The sequence below is a fragment of the Miniopterus natalensis genome, chromosome 6 (genome assembly GCF_054644295.1).
Source record: "Miniopterus natalensis isolate mMinNat1 chromosome 6, mMinNat1.hap1, whole genome shotgun sequence".
Taxonomy (NCBI): domain Eukaryota; kingdom Metazoa; phylum Chordata; class Mammalia; order Chiroptera; family Miniopteridae; genus Miniopterus; species Miniopterus natalensis.
This window is the reverse complement of record NC_142086.1, coordinates 82,787,522-82,801,910: the sequence shown is the minus strand read 5'-3', so window position 1 is coordinate 82,801,910 and position 14,389 is coordinate 82,787,522. Positions and strand designations below refer to the sequence as shown.

The 14,389-nt window shown below is 48.6% G+C and overlaps 1 protein-coding gene across 1 annotated transcript; it reads right to left on the bottom strand.

The window, feature by feature from the left end:
- Window positions 1–167: 167 nt before the first annotated feature.
- SPATC1L (spermatogenesis and centriole associated 1 like) lies at window positions 168–11,202 on the bottom strand. Its single transcript, XM_016211853.2, has 4 exons — window positions 10,706–11,202; window positions 4,086–4,436; window positions 969–1,120; window positions 168–564 (listed from the first exon to the last, which is right to left on the bottom strand). The coding sequence occupies exons 1-4, from the start codon at window positions 10,911–10,913 to the stop codon at window positions 238–240; spliced, it is 1,038 nt and encodes a 345-aa protein (XP_016067339.2). The 5' UTR covers window positions 10,914–11,202; the 3' UTR covers window positions 168–237.
- Between the last annotated feature and the right edge of the window lie 3,187 nt (window positions 11,203–14,389).

Below are 14,389 nucleotides of genomic sequence, written 5' to 3'. Positions count from 1 at the left end.
GAGACAAGTGCCACGCAGATGTGGGCGGCTGGCGGGGCTGTGGGCATTGGGTTCTCCCTGCCGGTCCATGAAGGCGCCTGCTCTGGTGCAGCGTGCCCACCTGTGGCCCTGGGCTCTCCCTCGGCGAACATGGACCTTCCCCTGGCTGGAGGGGACCCACAGGAGGCACGTCGGCCCCTGGGTTTGGAACAAACACATTTATTGCAGTAAAGGCGTGGCAGGTGCTGGGGCGCGGGTTCACCAGGCGAAGAGTGGCTTGCTGTCCTCCTTGGAGAGCTCGCACAGGCAGTTGAGCAGCAGGAGCGAGTCGCCCAGGAACTTGGGGGGCACAATGTCGATGACCAGCTTGCGCAGGGCGGCCGGGCTGCTGTGCAGCGGGTTAGCACGCAGGTCAGGCCGCTGCTTCAGGATGCCATAGGTGTTGATGAGGAACTCACTGAACACGGGGTGCACATCGCGGTTGTAACCCAGCTTCTCCAGGCGCGCCATCAGCACCAGGTAGCGGTGTGTCAGCTCCCGAAGCTTCTTCTCGTCCACGGCTCCATCCAGGGACTTGGTGGATGTCTGGGGACACAGTGCATGGGGAAGGTGAGGCTGGGCCAAGAACCGGCCACGTGAGGCCCTGGTGGGCACAGTGACCAGATTTCCATTAAGGAAGCTTCATGGATGAGGGAAAAGGCCGAGCCAAGCCCCTCACCACGGCAAGCCAGGTCTCCCACTCTCCACTCCAGCAGACAGTATCAGGGACAAAAGCAGGGCCCCATCCTGGGTGAGGAGGAAGCGGACGTTCTCTGTGACCCTGGGAGCCACTCTTGAGACTGTCCCAGGCCACAAAGCAGAGATGTTCATGGCAGAGACTTAGCATACCCCACGGTGTGTGTACCACGGGTGAGAGGGCAGGGAGGGTACTGGGGCAGGGAGGGGATCCCAGGGCAGGAAGGTGACTCCCATGGGGCAAGGAGGCATACCTGCTTGATCTTCTCAGGGATGTTGGACACAGTAAAGCCATACAGCCGGGTTACCCCAGGGAAGACATAGGCCAGGATGCGCCGGTCCAGCTGGAAGGCGATCTCCCCAACAATGCGCCCGTCCTTCTCTGCATTGGTGAAGCTGTGGATCTCTGCAGGGCGGGGGTGGGGAGGATGGGGAGCACAGGGTCAAAAGCCACCCACCTTCCTCCTGCCTGTGCTCCAGTATCCATTTTAGGGAAAAGATCTCTTTGAATGTGGCTGCTGCAGGTTCTGGGTGAAGACTGTGGGGCCACCAGCAGGAGCTCCCCAAGGGCCCTGGTGCGGCCCTATCAAGGATGTAAGGGCACCTTCCTCCAGCCCCTACCGTGAGGGTAAAAGAAAACTGAATTTTCTGTTGCCAAAAAGGGAAAGGACCCTTTCTCTCTTCCCTTTTCTTAACATGTTCCCTGGGAAACTTGGGATACTGTCCTTGCTCCATCCCTTTGGGATGTTTTACAACCCAGAATTGTTTTTCTTGTCCTCCTATTACTAGGGAGTCTGCCCAGCCACCTGGGTCAAGCGTGACCAGTTTGTCACAGAGACCCCAGCCCTATGACCAGGTGAATATGGGATGCCCAGGCCTGTCCGATCACCTGAGCGCAGGGTGCTGAGTAACATGAGAAACATATGTAAAGCATGTAATGGGTCCAGTCTGCCTGGCTGGTGAAAGGAGAGATTCTGTCAGTCTTGGCAACCTCTGTGCCTCGCCAGTGGCTTAATGTTTATTCGATAAGAAGACTCCTTTTGTACATTTGTGCAGAGGATTTCTGGGTTGGCAAAAGATTCTATTTTTAGTAATTTCCTGGATGTTACTCGGCACATGGACCACCCTTCCTCTCCAAGTCTCCCCTCTTATATCCTTCACAGACAGCAAAAATTCTTAACAAAAATTTAGCAAATTGAATTCAATGATACAGGAAAGTATAATATATCATGACTAAGTAGGATTTATCTCGGCAATGCAGGGGTGGTTTTCAAATTCAAAAATTAATGTAATATATCAACAGACTACAAATGAAAAACAAATGATCATCTTAAGGATCATCTCAATAAATGCAGAAAAGGTGTTCAACAAAGTCCAATAACCATTCATGATAGCTAAGCAAACTAAAAATTAAAGGGCAGTTCTTCAACCAGATGAAGGCATATACAAAAACCTTAGCTAACATCATACTTAATGGTGACAGAATGAATGCTTTCCCCTAAATCAAGAAAAGAAATAACTGTTCACTGTCACCATTTCTATTTGACATTATTCTAGGGGTTCTAGCCAATGCAATAAGACAAGAAAAAAAGCCATACAGATTAGAAATGAAAAAAATAACCTCGTCTTTATTTGCAATTGACATGATCATCTATCTTAAGGAATCTTTTTTTAAAAGCTGCCAGAACAAATAATTGAGTTCAGTAAGGTTGCAGGACACAAAGTTGCATTTTCCAGGATTCTCCAGAGAAACAGAAACAGAACCCTTGGGGTTTTGGGGGTGTATGTATGTGTTTGTTATGAGGAATTGGCTCACATGATTATGAAGACTGATGAGTCCCAAGCTCTGCAGGGTGAGTCAGCAAGCTGGAGCCCAAGAAGGCTGATAATATAGCTCCAGTCTGAGCTCAAAGGTCTGAGAACCAACAGAACCAGTTGAGAGGCAGCAAGCATGAGACCCAAGATGTTTCCGTTGGAGTCCAAAGGCAGTCAGGCAGGAATAATTCTCTCTTCGTTGGAAGGGGTCAGCCTTTTTGTCCTATTCAGGCCTTCAACTGATTGGATAAGGCCCACCTACATTAAGAAGAGCTATCTGCTTTATTTAGGCTATTGATTTAAATATTGAACTCATCCAAAAACACCTTCACAGAAACACTCAGAATACCCAGGATAATGCTTGACCAAATATCTGGACACCTAAATAACTGGAAAGATATAAACTGTTCATGGATCTGAAAACTCAGCATTGTTAAGGTATCATTTCACTGGAAACTGATCTAATTGATCTGTAGATCCAGGACAATCCCAATCAAAATCCCAGCAAGCTTTCTTGCAGAAATGAACAAGTTGGTTCTAAAGTTCATATGGAAATGCAAAGGACCTAGAATAGCCAGGACACCTTTCCAAAAAGAGAGCAAAGTGGAAGAACGTATACAGTCTGGTTTACGGTCTTATTATAAAGCTACAGTAACTGACACAGTATATATTGGAATCAATATAAACACTGACAAATAGAATAGCCTGGAGAATCAAGAAATAGACTCATACATATATACAATTGATTTTTGAAAAAAGTGTCAAATAAATTCAATGAGGAAAAGCTTTTTTTTTTAATTCTCACCCAAAGATATGTTTCTATTGATTTTAGAGAGAGGGGAAGAGAGAAAGAAAGATTTATGTGAGATAAAAACATCAATCAGTTGCCTTCTGTATGCACCCCAAACCCAATCTGGGTATGTGCCCTGATTGTGATTCAAGCCCATGACCTTTCAATATACTGGATGACACTCCAACCAACTGAGCCACACTGGCCAGGTCAAGATAATCTTTTTAAATATTGGTGCAGGAAGAAGTGGACATCTAATGCAAGCCTCATACTATATACAAAAATTAGCTTGTAATTGACTAGGAACCTAAATGTAAAACATAAAACTATACAACTTCTGGAAGAATATTTGTGATCTTGAGTTTGGCAAAGATTTCTTAAATAGGACAGAAAAAGCATGAAGTATATAAAAGAAAAAAATTCAATAAACCAGGCTTCATGAAATTAAATTATTTTGCTCTTTAAAAAACAGTTATGAAGATGGAAAAGCCACAGACTGGGAGACCATATTTGCAAAACATACACCCCAAAAGAACTTGTATCCAGAGTATATGAAGAACTCTTACAGCACAGTGACAAGCAACTCAATTTTCTTTAAATGGGCAAAAGATTTGGACAGATGCCCTAGATCCTGGCCTCCCAACTACACTCTTCTCCCTGTGCTAGATGGATGGAGAAGTTGTGCCCAGCTGGCGTCCCAGACCCACCCTACCCAACTGCCGACCACTGCACCATGTGCCCACCTAGTGCTCCCCCCTCACTGTACCATTAAGGTAGTAGCTCCTCCTGGTCCTGTCCCCCGAGGGCAGGCTGCTCTCAGAGAAGCACACCTTCTTGGGCCGGACCATCTCCCTGGGCTCCAGCAGTGTCTTGTCTACCAGTGGATCCTGCAAGGAGTTCAGGAGTGGGTACAGCTTCCTGTCAGCACTACGGGGGGGGTGCAGTTCCTGGGGGCTGAGGAAAGCCTTGAAGGACCCCTGGGACGAGGCTGCACAGCCTGGAGAAGCATTATCCTCATTGGAGAGGGGGGCGTGTGAGCACAGCAGGTCGTCCAGGGAGGATGTCTGCAGCTGGGAGGGCGCCTCAGGGATGCTGGTGAACCTTCCAATATCTGGAACTGGGACAGGGAGGAAAGAGAGGAGAGGTCAGGCTGATGTTCCTAAAACATCCCCAGAAGTGTAGAGGACACTTTAAGAACACTCCTACACCCCACCCCAAGCTCTGACACGTGCTCACATCCCCCATCTTCAGAGCCCTTTCCATTTCCCTCTGGAGGAGGTCAAGGAGGTGAGTGCAGCGACTGTGGGCCACGCCCCTGCCTGAGGAAGCCACCAGCCTGGAATTTATGGGCCCAGCAAGCATTCGTGCCTCCTCCATAGCTTCTACCCACCTGTGCATCCACACCTAAGGCAGAGTGACCTTGACATGCTTTTCTAATTTTATGTAAATGGTATTAACCTATGCCCCTTTTATTTTACAAAATACCTTTTTGCTGCAGCATTATCATTTTTGAGATGTATCCATGTCGAGTCACTTGGAAGCTACCTGGTTCATTTAACCATTTCCTGGCACACGTGCAAATGCACACACACAGGCACAGTGATATTTTTATCCATTGTCTTATTGATGCATGAGGGGCTATTTCCAGGTTTTCTTGTAAAAGTAAAGCTGTGATCAGTATCCCTTGACACACCTCCTTGCTCAAAGGGAGCACCTTCTGCTGTCTACACCTGGGCTCAGGTGTGTGCATGTTTAGCTTTGTTTTCTACAACAGCAGTGGAGGTTCCGTGCACACCAACAGCTTCTGATCCCACCCCCTCATCACTCCTTGGTACAGGAAGACCAAGCTGATGATGACACTTAGCTCTTCCCTAAGCCGTGGTGATGCTGAACATCTCGTGAGTCCATGGGCCTCTCAGGTTTCCATTCTGTGAATTATCTATGCCTCTTCTTTGCTCATTTTTTTATTTATTTTTTATTTTTTGGTCAGGCAGTTGTTTTAAATTATTTGTAGCAGTTCCTTTTGTACTCTGCATCCTAATTCCTTGTGGAGAAAATATCTTCTCCCAGAGGCTGCCTTGCTGATATCTTAACCCTTTTATAGTGATTCTTATCATACACAATTTTTAAAATTTTAACCTGTCAAATTTAACCTATCAATTCTTCTTTGATTTATGAAATCTTTTTCTACCCCTGTATCATGACTTTTCTCCTAGTAATAAAGTGAGTATATATATTTGAAAAAAGTTTGAGCTATATTACAAAATTAAACGCTAAAATGTGCCTACTCAGAAACCAACTAATCTATCCCCAGCAATGCTTACTTCCAAAAACTGTTCTACAGAAAGAAAGTAATCAGTATGAGTCCTGCCTCCTGCCTGCCCACACAGCCAGCACAGCGAGTCCTGGCAGCCAGCTGAGGGCCTCCCAGCCCCTGCCCCAGCCAACTGCATGGCCCAGAAACTGTCGACGAACATCTTCCAAGAATTCACCCAGCATGAGACAGCAAAACCCTTCGGTCCTGGGTCCTTCCCCAGAGGAGAGTAGAGCCCTGTGCTCAGAAAGGGGGTTCTGTCCCAGTAGTGGGGCAGGGGCAGGACCACCTCACCTCAGAAACCTGCAGAAGAGTGCCTTCTATTGCCAGCTTTAAAGAGATTTTTGTTGTGGTCAGGTGGGTTTGGGCTTTGCTTTTCACTTATATTTAGTAAATAGTAATTCCCTCCTATTATTCCCAAGACCTCAATAAAGTCGTGTTAAACATTTTAAAAAATTTAATCGTCAGTCAAGTACTAAATGTAAGTATAATTTTAAGCCACATTATAATAAAACTATTACAGGAATAGTAAGAGTCAACAGAAAACTGTCTCCTCAGAATTAAAAGGATTCTCCTGAGTAATGATCACGTCAAAAATAAAATAAAAATAGAAAAACACAACCATTGAGAAAGAATGAAAATCAGAACATTATAGTAAAACATCAGTACATTTAAAACTGTATTTATCATGAAATTAGTAATGTAGGTGCTTTAATTACTTCTTAAAAATCACCAAAAGAAATTAAACATTCAAATAAAAATATGGGAGGAGCTCCAAAAGTTTAAAAATATAAAAATGATAGCAGAAATAAACTGGAAACAGCTCTATGGAAAGCCTGATAAGATAGCAAAACTGTGGAAAGCTACTTTAGAGAAACAGAAAACATATAGGAATAAAGCTGGAAATGAGAAAACCGATATAAGAACGACTAGGAAGGAAATGTTTAAATTATAGATGATTATATACAATTGTATATTAACTAAAAACTTTGATAAGCGATCTTCTGGGAAATTATTTTTAAGTGACTCAATAAGAAGTAGAAAACCTAAAGGGACCAATAAGGAAAGAAGAAAAATCTAGAATAATTACACTCTAAAGGGCTGCAGAGCTGGGTGGTTGGCGGGTGCGTTCTTGCAAGTTCCCAAACAATGCATAATCCCTATGTCATATAAGTGGGGTCAGAACACTGAAAAATTAGAAGACGCTTGATTGAAGTTATAATTTGTCATAACTTTGCTATCAAATCCCTGCAAAGAACCCACAGAAAGAAAACACAGCCTAGAGTCTCACAGAAACAGAGCCCAAGGTCCTGAGCTAAGCTCCACCCCAGACACAGCAGCCACCAGGACCCTGGGTCGCCCAAGGGGTCTAAACAATGAGATCCCCAAGGACAGGCCAAGAGAAGCCAGTGAGGGCACCTCCACCTATGCCAAAACAAGGTCATCAAAATTGAGCACAACGAGCCATTTCTCAAGTTTTTGTTTTTTGAAAATAAGGACTGGAAAGAAAGACTCCTCCCCACCACCCAACCTGCATGTCCCCCACCCCTGGGCAGACAGGGCCGTCACTGCCTACTGCCTACCAAAAGGACAGGGGACAGGCTGCCGGAGCTAGGGTTCTTAGAGTTTGAGAAATAAGACAAGAACAAAAATAACAAGTGTACATGCTGTCAATCTCATTTAAAATGGTCATTTGTAAGTACTGCAGTTGTAGATGTAGAAAATGGGAATGAATTGAAAAACATCCAATTCATTAAGTAAAACAGCTTATGAAGTGGCTGGACGTAGGATGGGTATATTTTCCAGTCAACAGCTTTCCAAATACATCAACTCCCATGACTCCAAAAATGCAATGGAAGAAGAAATCCATAACTGTAAGAAAGAGCATGACGTGCTCTAGGAATAAAGTTAGTGATAAGTGTGGAAGATTTACATGTGAGAAAAAGATGAGTCTTGGGAGGACCCGCGAGCTGGCATAGCTTAGTGCGCTGCAATCAGGGAAGTCATCCTTTGGGTGCACGGAAGAATAAATAAAAATGTGAGAAAAAGAAATAATGGGGGGGAAATTACCCCTGCCTTCTGAGCCAGTGACTACTTTAGGAAAGCATACCCTAAGGAAATAACCCTAAATATAAAAGTCTTTTTTGCTGTGTTGTTTCTCTCAGGATACGAAAGAAGTGTAATTTCAGACATGAAGAGTTCATTAAATTGTAGTTCATCTGATTTTTTAATATCACACAGTCATTTAAAAATATTCTGATAGCAACACAGAAATGACCGTGTCACAATGTTAAAGGGAAAGGAGGCAGAGGATCGTACAGAATATTTAGAAACTACTAAAAATCATCTTCACCCTGAACAATGAGAAATTGAGTGAACATCAGAAGGACCCCTGAGAACTGGGGTGGGGGGATTAGGGGGGGTTGAGAGGACCTGCCACCCCCTCTAGTCCCCTTTAAACCCCAGGGAAAGGGCCAGGCAGGGAGCTGTGCACACCCTTCCCCAAAAGCAAGCATGCCTGCTTCACATGGGTGCTGGGAAGGTGCTGGAAGGCAGGCACCTGCTCCTCCGTCGCAGAGTCCACAGGCCGCAGCATTCTGGAGAGCATTCGTCAGTGTTTATGTCAACATGTCAACCGCTCACAGCCTTTGACCCAAGGATTTCCAGGGCAGTCACCCCTTCAGTAGGTCATAGAGGCGCATGTCAGGCTGTCAGTGGTCACAGAGCTCTAGAGGGACGCTGCCTGTAGTGGCATCAGGCTGAGAGGCAATGTGAACCCCACACAGAACAGCCTGCTCTCCAGCGCTAGGTGCATTTAGATCTACTGAAGAGATCTGTGGGTTATGGTAGTGAGATGGATGGTTGTGGGAAAATCAAAGTGAAAGCAAAAAGACTTCTAGATATACACATCAAAAACTTCAGGGAGAAGGCCAGGCAAACGCCGACAGGCTGCCTTTGCGAGCAGGGCAAGGAGCACGGGTACAGCCGTAAATGTTATGTCCTCTCAGTATTTATCTTGTTGATAAATTTAAAGCACATCCCGTTTTGAAGGCAGAGGCTGAGGGACTGTGAGGCATGTGAGCCCCTGCTATGAGTTTCCCTCTGTGACAAATGCTGCTGCTTGTGCAGAAACTCCTTCTGGTTCTTCAGTCCCCAGGGCCCAGGCTCCTCCTGCAGAAGCTGAGGGTCGGGCCAGGCCTGGACTCAGCTGCCAGGGTCCCAGCCATGGGGATGGCCCAACCAGAGGTGAAGCCTCTCCCTGAGGATGGTGGGGCCCACGATGACTAGGCCAATGTCCTGTGCTGGGCTCCAAGGCCTCTGTGGAACCTTGGTGGCCTCAGCTGACCAAGGACTAGGGCTCCTCCTAAGGTTGATGTCCAGCAAGATCTGGACTTGCCCAGGGGGAAGGGTGCTGGCTGCAATCCAGGAAACTCAGCTCTTAGACACTAGGAACAGGCTGGCCTGAGTGAAGGTACACTCTCCCAAAGCCCACCTTCCGACCAGGCAGGGCAGGGAGTGAGGGAGGGCCCCAGAGTGCCTGCCCTCTGCTGACAACACTGCTGGCCTGAGCCCCGAGGGTTGGCCCGGCCTGACTCAATTCTCAGGATGAAGAACAAAGAAGCAGCAGAAGGCACATGACAGCAACTGTCACAGGCAGGCGAGGCTTGAGGACAAGTCCTTTTCGTAGCCACCGCACACTAGGTATCCTTAGTGGCCTACAGCAGCATTGACCCTTAGCAGGTTGTCACACCCAGGGCATGGCACTGTGAGGCCAGTCCCTCCTCAGCAAGTGCTGGTGACAAGCATGCACCTTGGCCACTGGTAGGAGCTCAGAACATGGGGCTGTAGCTGGCTCGGTCCTGGGGTCTCAGGGTTTCTCCAGCGGCCCCTTCTGGTGCATCACTCTCTTCCCCCTCCTCAAGGACCCCATGCTTGTCCAAACTCCCTCTTTAAGGTTCCCCTTGAGGCTCCAAGGGGTCCAGATGCCAGGAAAGACCCTTGCACCCAAGGGCTTTGGGTCCACAAGCTCCATGCAGCCACCACAGCCTTTCATACATGCTGAGCTTGCTCAGGGGAGGTTGCAGGAGTCAGATGGACTCCAGGAAGTGACCACACTTGATGCAGGGCCCAGCAGTCAGACCCTGGAGCATCCCGCTGGGGGATTGGTGGCAGCTTTGGAAATAGCCAGTGGAAGGGCTCATCCCGTGACAGCAGGTCCACAGGGCAGGGGCGAGGCTGTTCCATCCAGCCTGGCAATCAAGCAGGCTGGGTGTGTCCTCCAGTCCCTGCCAGGCGGTTGAGTGGGCCCATTTCTAAAAGAGCTCGCTTGGTCACAGGACTCTGTCCATGAGCCACATCCGAGCCACTCATGTCCATCAACCACTCCCTAAATCATACTTTCCATGTATGAGAGGTAATTTTTCACAAAAATGTTTAAATCAGAACCAACTACTTTTGCAGCAAATGATCAAAGCCTATTTTTTCTGTAAAAAGTAATAGAATGTTGGAGGGGATACTATGTGCTAAGCGGATTACAGCACCCAACTCATTTCCTCCCAGGGACTTGCACTACCCTGCTAGGTCTTCCCTCTGGGGGGTCGCTTCCCGCCCTGGGTGCTGGGCTCCACCAGGGACTCCTTTGGTTGATGGGGTGCGAGGAGAGGAGATAGAGCAAAGGCTCCAAGCTGGTGTGGTTGGCACACCTGCCCTTGCTGTGAAGCCCAAACCCAGGCGAGTCCGCAGCCTCAGGAGAGGGGATGCAGGCAGCAGAGTGAAGTGCCCGGCCTGGGCCGCCTGACCCAGCAGCCGGGAGGTCCTGAGATCACACGCATCCTGTTTTAAGCCACCGTGGCAGCACTTGTGTGCTTGTCACTGACTGACACACTTACCAGCTCAAGTGGCTAAGCCACCACACCTCGTTTTTCAGGTGTGGACTTACAGGCTCAGAGAGAAGGGCCTCACCTGAGGACACATAGCAGAATGAGCATCTGGGTGGGACCTGAGGGAAGGAAGGGTGGCCGGGACCACCTGCAGGAGCAGCCCCCCACTCCCAGGTCAGCCTGGGGCCTCACCTGCAGTCCCAGGGGAGCAGTCCTCGGGGTAGGCGGGTGCCTTGGGGAAGAGGAGGTCCCGGCTGCCACGGCCACAGCTCTCAGGGCAGCTCTCACTGAGCAGGCGCTTCAGCATCTGGTTCTCCTTGAGGAGCCGCACCTGCTTCTTCAGGTCAGCGTTCTCGCTCATGAGCCTGTTCATCAGCTCGTTCCCCTCAGCCATGGCCATGACTTCTTGCTCACGTGTGGGCCTGTGGCCCCATGGAGATGGAAATCCAGAGCCACGACACCCCAGAAACAGCCCAGACTGGAGTTCCACGACTGCCCCACCTTCCACAGCCTTGTGATGTCACCTTAAAGAAGCAGCGCCCTGCCCATCCCCACCCACAGACTTCCGGGTGGTACCCAGATCAGGTGCAAGGCAGATACCTCATGCCAGGGAGGGATGAGGGAGGTGGGGCCAGGCCAAGTCTAGATGGAATGCCTGAGATGCTCATGGGGAGGCCAGCCCCGCCAAGGGAATACACAGGACCAGGCCCGAGACAGGGTGGTTCTGGTACCTTCTAGGAACAGCCAGAATATTAGGCTAAGGGGATGTTGGGCCATTCACACCTGGGAGTCTGCAGGTCCAGTGGGGGATGCCTTCACTCTGAGTGACTGGTGCAGACAACCTCACAACCACCCCTCACGCTAAGCCTCAGGCCCAGCAGCTTCCCGACTCCAGGTTCACTCAGGCTCTCACAAGCTGGCCGGTCAGCCCAAACCTGGGCAGGTGTCTGGTGCCCCTGGGACACACACTTCAGGAAGGAAGGGGCAGTCAGGACAGAGGGAGCCCAGCCTGGGGCCCTATGATGGCCCCAGCCCCAGAAGCTCCATTGGCTCCAAAGGTCTGGCAGTTGGAGGCCGCCTCCTGACCACAATGCCCTGATGGAAAGGGCCCAGGTGGCACAGTGCTGTCCCCACATAGAGAGTGCTGAGTGTCTGGACACTGACTGTTACTGGACCTAACTGAAGATCCCCCACCAGAGCACAGGGGCCATCTGGACCAATCCCAGGCAGACCTGTGGTTCACAGAGTCCTGCCAGAGCCAGATTCCCTTCTCACAGTGAGCTGGACCTCCATGAAGTCCACCCCAACAGGCCCGCCCCGTAGCACTCTTCCCATAACTGCTCCTCAGGTAACTAAGTTCTGTGCTATTTCCTGGTTCCAAAGGCCTTGGTCCTGCTTTTCCAAAGCCACAAAGCAACAGATGGGTCACCTACTAACCCTCCAGAGAAGGGATGTAGCCTGAAAAGTGAACATGTGTCCACCTCCATCCCTTTAGCTCCAATGCTGGGTCCCCAGTTCAGCATGAAGGCACTCAGGGGGCAAGCAACAAGTGGGGTGTCTCCAGGTAGAACAAGGCCTTTGTTCCCCAGACTGCCCAATGCCTGTCATATTGCTTCAAGGAATGCAAGCCTGAATCAGGCTTTGTAGGAAGGACTTCTAAATTCCAAATGCCCCCTCTACTTCCCCAGAGGGACCAGTGTCTGGACCTATAGGCCGTCACATCAGAGAAACATCTCCTGAGGAAGGGTGTGGGTGCTTCCAGGGCCCACAGCAGATGCCCCTAGACCCCTCTATAGGCTCCTCCCATCACATTCAAATACCATTTATTTCCCAGTCCAAGAAAACCTTCTTGATGCCAAAGCCCCTTCAGCCATGGCATAATAAAATTTCCCAACATATTCGAAATCTGATAACTGAAAATAAAACAATTTGAATTCAAGACTCTTCAAAGATTTACCCAGGACAGAGAACTGGACTTTTAATCAGGTTAGGGCAAATATTTCCCCCTACGTCTGCCAGTGTTCTGGTCCTGATGCACTATCCTTTTAATTCAGCGCTGGATTCAACTCGCTGATATTTTAAGTATTTTCTATGTTGTGAGAGAAACTGACCAGTGTCTGCTTTTCTTGTAGCATCTTGGTCTGGTTTTGCTGTTGGCATCACACTAACCTTATGAGTTGCAAAGTGTTGGATTCTGCTGTGACCAGGTGCCCTGTGCTGTGGCGCTGTGAGGAACGGCACAACCAGTGATGAGTGCACATTCTCAGCCACAGGGGATCTGTCTTACACCGATCTTCCTCTGCTGCCTCCTAGGGAGTTAGCACTGAGCCTGGAGGCCAACAATAGCAAATTAATAAGACACCTGGCATGTTTCTCATGTGCTAACGTCCCTCCCAACCCATCTGACTCTCCTGCCCTTATTTCCCTTTGCCTTGTGTTTCTAACCTTAATTCCTTTTTGAAACATAGTGAATTATAAGTAAGAATTTATATTGCAGATGGAGATGAAAAGTAAATGAAGCTGATCAGTTAACCTATGATTCTTATATAGTTGCTGGGAGATGAGAAGGAGGGAGTGAATACACGGCATTGATTCTTAAAACATTTTTATTGCCTCAATAAAATCGATGTAGCAACAATGATTATGTTCAGTAAGGAAAAGTATTTTCCTAGAGGTAAGTTTCCACTGTGAGTTAAACATTTCCTCAAAGGAAAGGGTATGAAGTTTACATCATGATGAACACAGAAAACCTAATGTGATTCCAGAGAAAGTTTCCCAGCATATTCAAAATCTGATAACTGAAAATAAGACAATCTGAATTCAAGACGATAGAGAAGTGGACTTTTAATCAGGTTAGGGCAAATATTTCCCCTGAAATAACTAGAGACATACCCGCTTATCTTCAAGCAACTACTTCTGTTCCCTGAAACTGAGAAGCTGGCAAGCCATGACAGTCCAGGACAGGGCCCAAGGGCCGCAAGAACCAGCCCCAGGATGGTTCTTTCTGTGTCTTCTGTCTGGACCAAGAGAGGTGACAGCTTCCCCAAACAGCCTGGGGCAGAGAGGCAGGGCCTGCCTCTTCACCATGGCCACACATGCAAAGCCTCTGCCAGAGGCAGGGGCCCTGACAGTTTCTTAAAACAGGTAATGATGAGGGCAGAGGGGCATCCAGATGTCCATCCACTGTCTGAGGGAGGACAGGTGGCCAGGAGAACGCAGCATGGGGCTGCCATCAGAATAAGAGGTAGCACAGAGAAACAGCAGGTGGAGGTGGCATTGGGGAGGGGCCTCTGGGTTAACGCCAGGCCTGGGTTTTATCAAACCTCTTGGTGACTCCTCATAGCTACCCACACAGGGAGGCCGTAAGCACGTGAGTCGCTCATCGTCATAGGCCAAAGGCAAACACAGGTCCCCAATTTTCTATTATGAGCCCCTAGTTCATGCACACTGAACCAGAAAGTTTTAGACTAGCCAGAGGGGAATTACCACCCAAGAAGCATCGCCCAGAAATCTGGCTCCCACTTCAGTTCAAAGCAAACTGGGGCATAAGGGTCATAGCAGCCACAAAAGCACCCTGGACATCACACCTGCCTGGCCAGCTTCAGAAGGTAGTGACGACAAGCTGGGGTGCTCAGCTGTCTCTGGTACACAGCCATGCACCACGGTGGTAACTACTGAGCCACTAATGACCCTTCACCCTTTGTTATGCTTGACCTCCCTTTGCATTTCTGTTATTACAAGATAACTATAAACTCTGGAGGTGAGACGCTGGAACCCCCACAGACTGACTGAACCATGATGCACATGGACGAACGAGATCTGGCAAAGGGTTGGCATATCTGGTCCCTGTCCTGGCCAAGCCCTGGGTGGCCATGG

What these genes read in the sequence shown, in the direction of transcription:
- SPATC1L (XM_016211853.2), bottom strand. Translation starts at nt 10,913, where the DNA reads ATGGCCATGGCTGAGGGGAACGAGCTGATGAACAGGCTCATGAGCGAG. An exon ending in CTGCTCCCCTGGGACTGCAG is followed by an intron (nt 4,437 to 10,705) that starts GTGAGGCCCCAG and finishes TCCCTGTCCCAG; the next exon opens with TTCCAGATATTGGAAGGTTC. An exon ending in TCCCTGAGAAGATCAAGCAG is followed by an intron (nt 565 to 968) that starts GTATGCCTCCTT and finishes CTGTGTCCCCAG; the next exon opens with ACATCCACCAAGTCCCTGGA.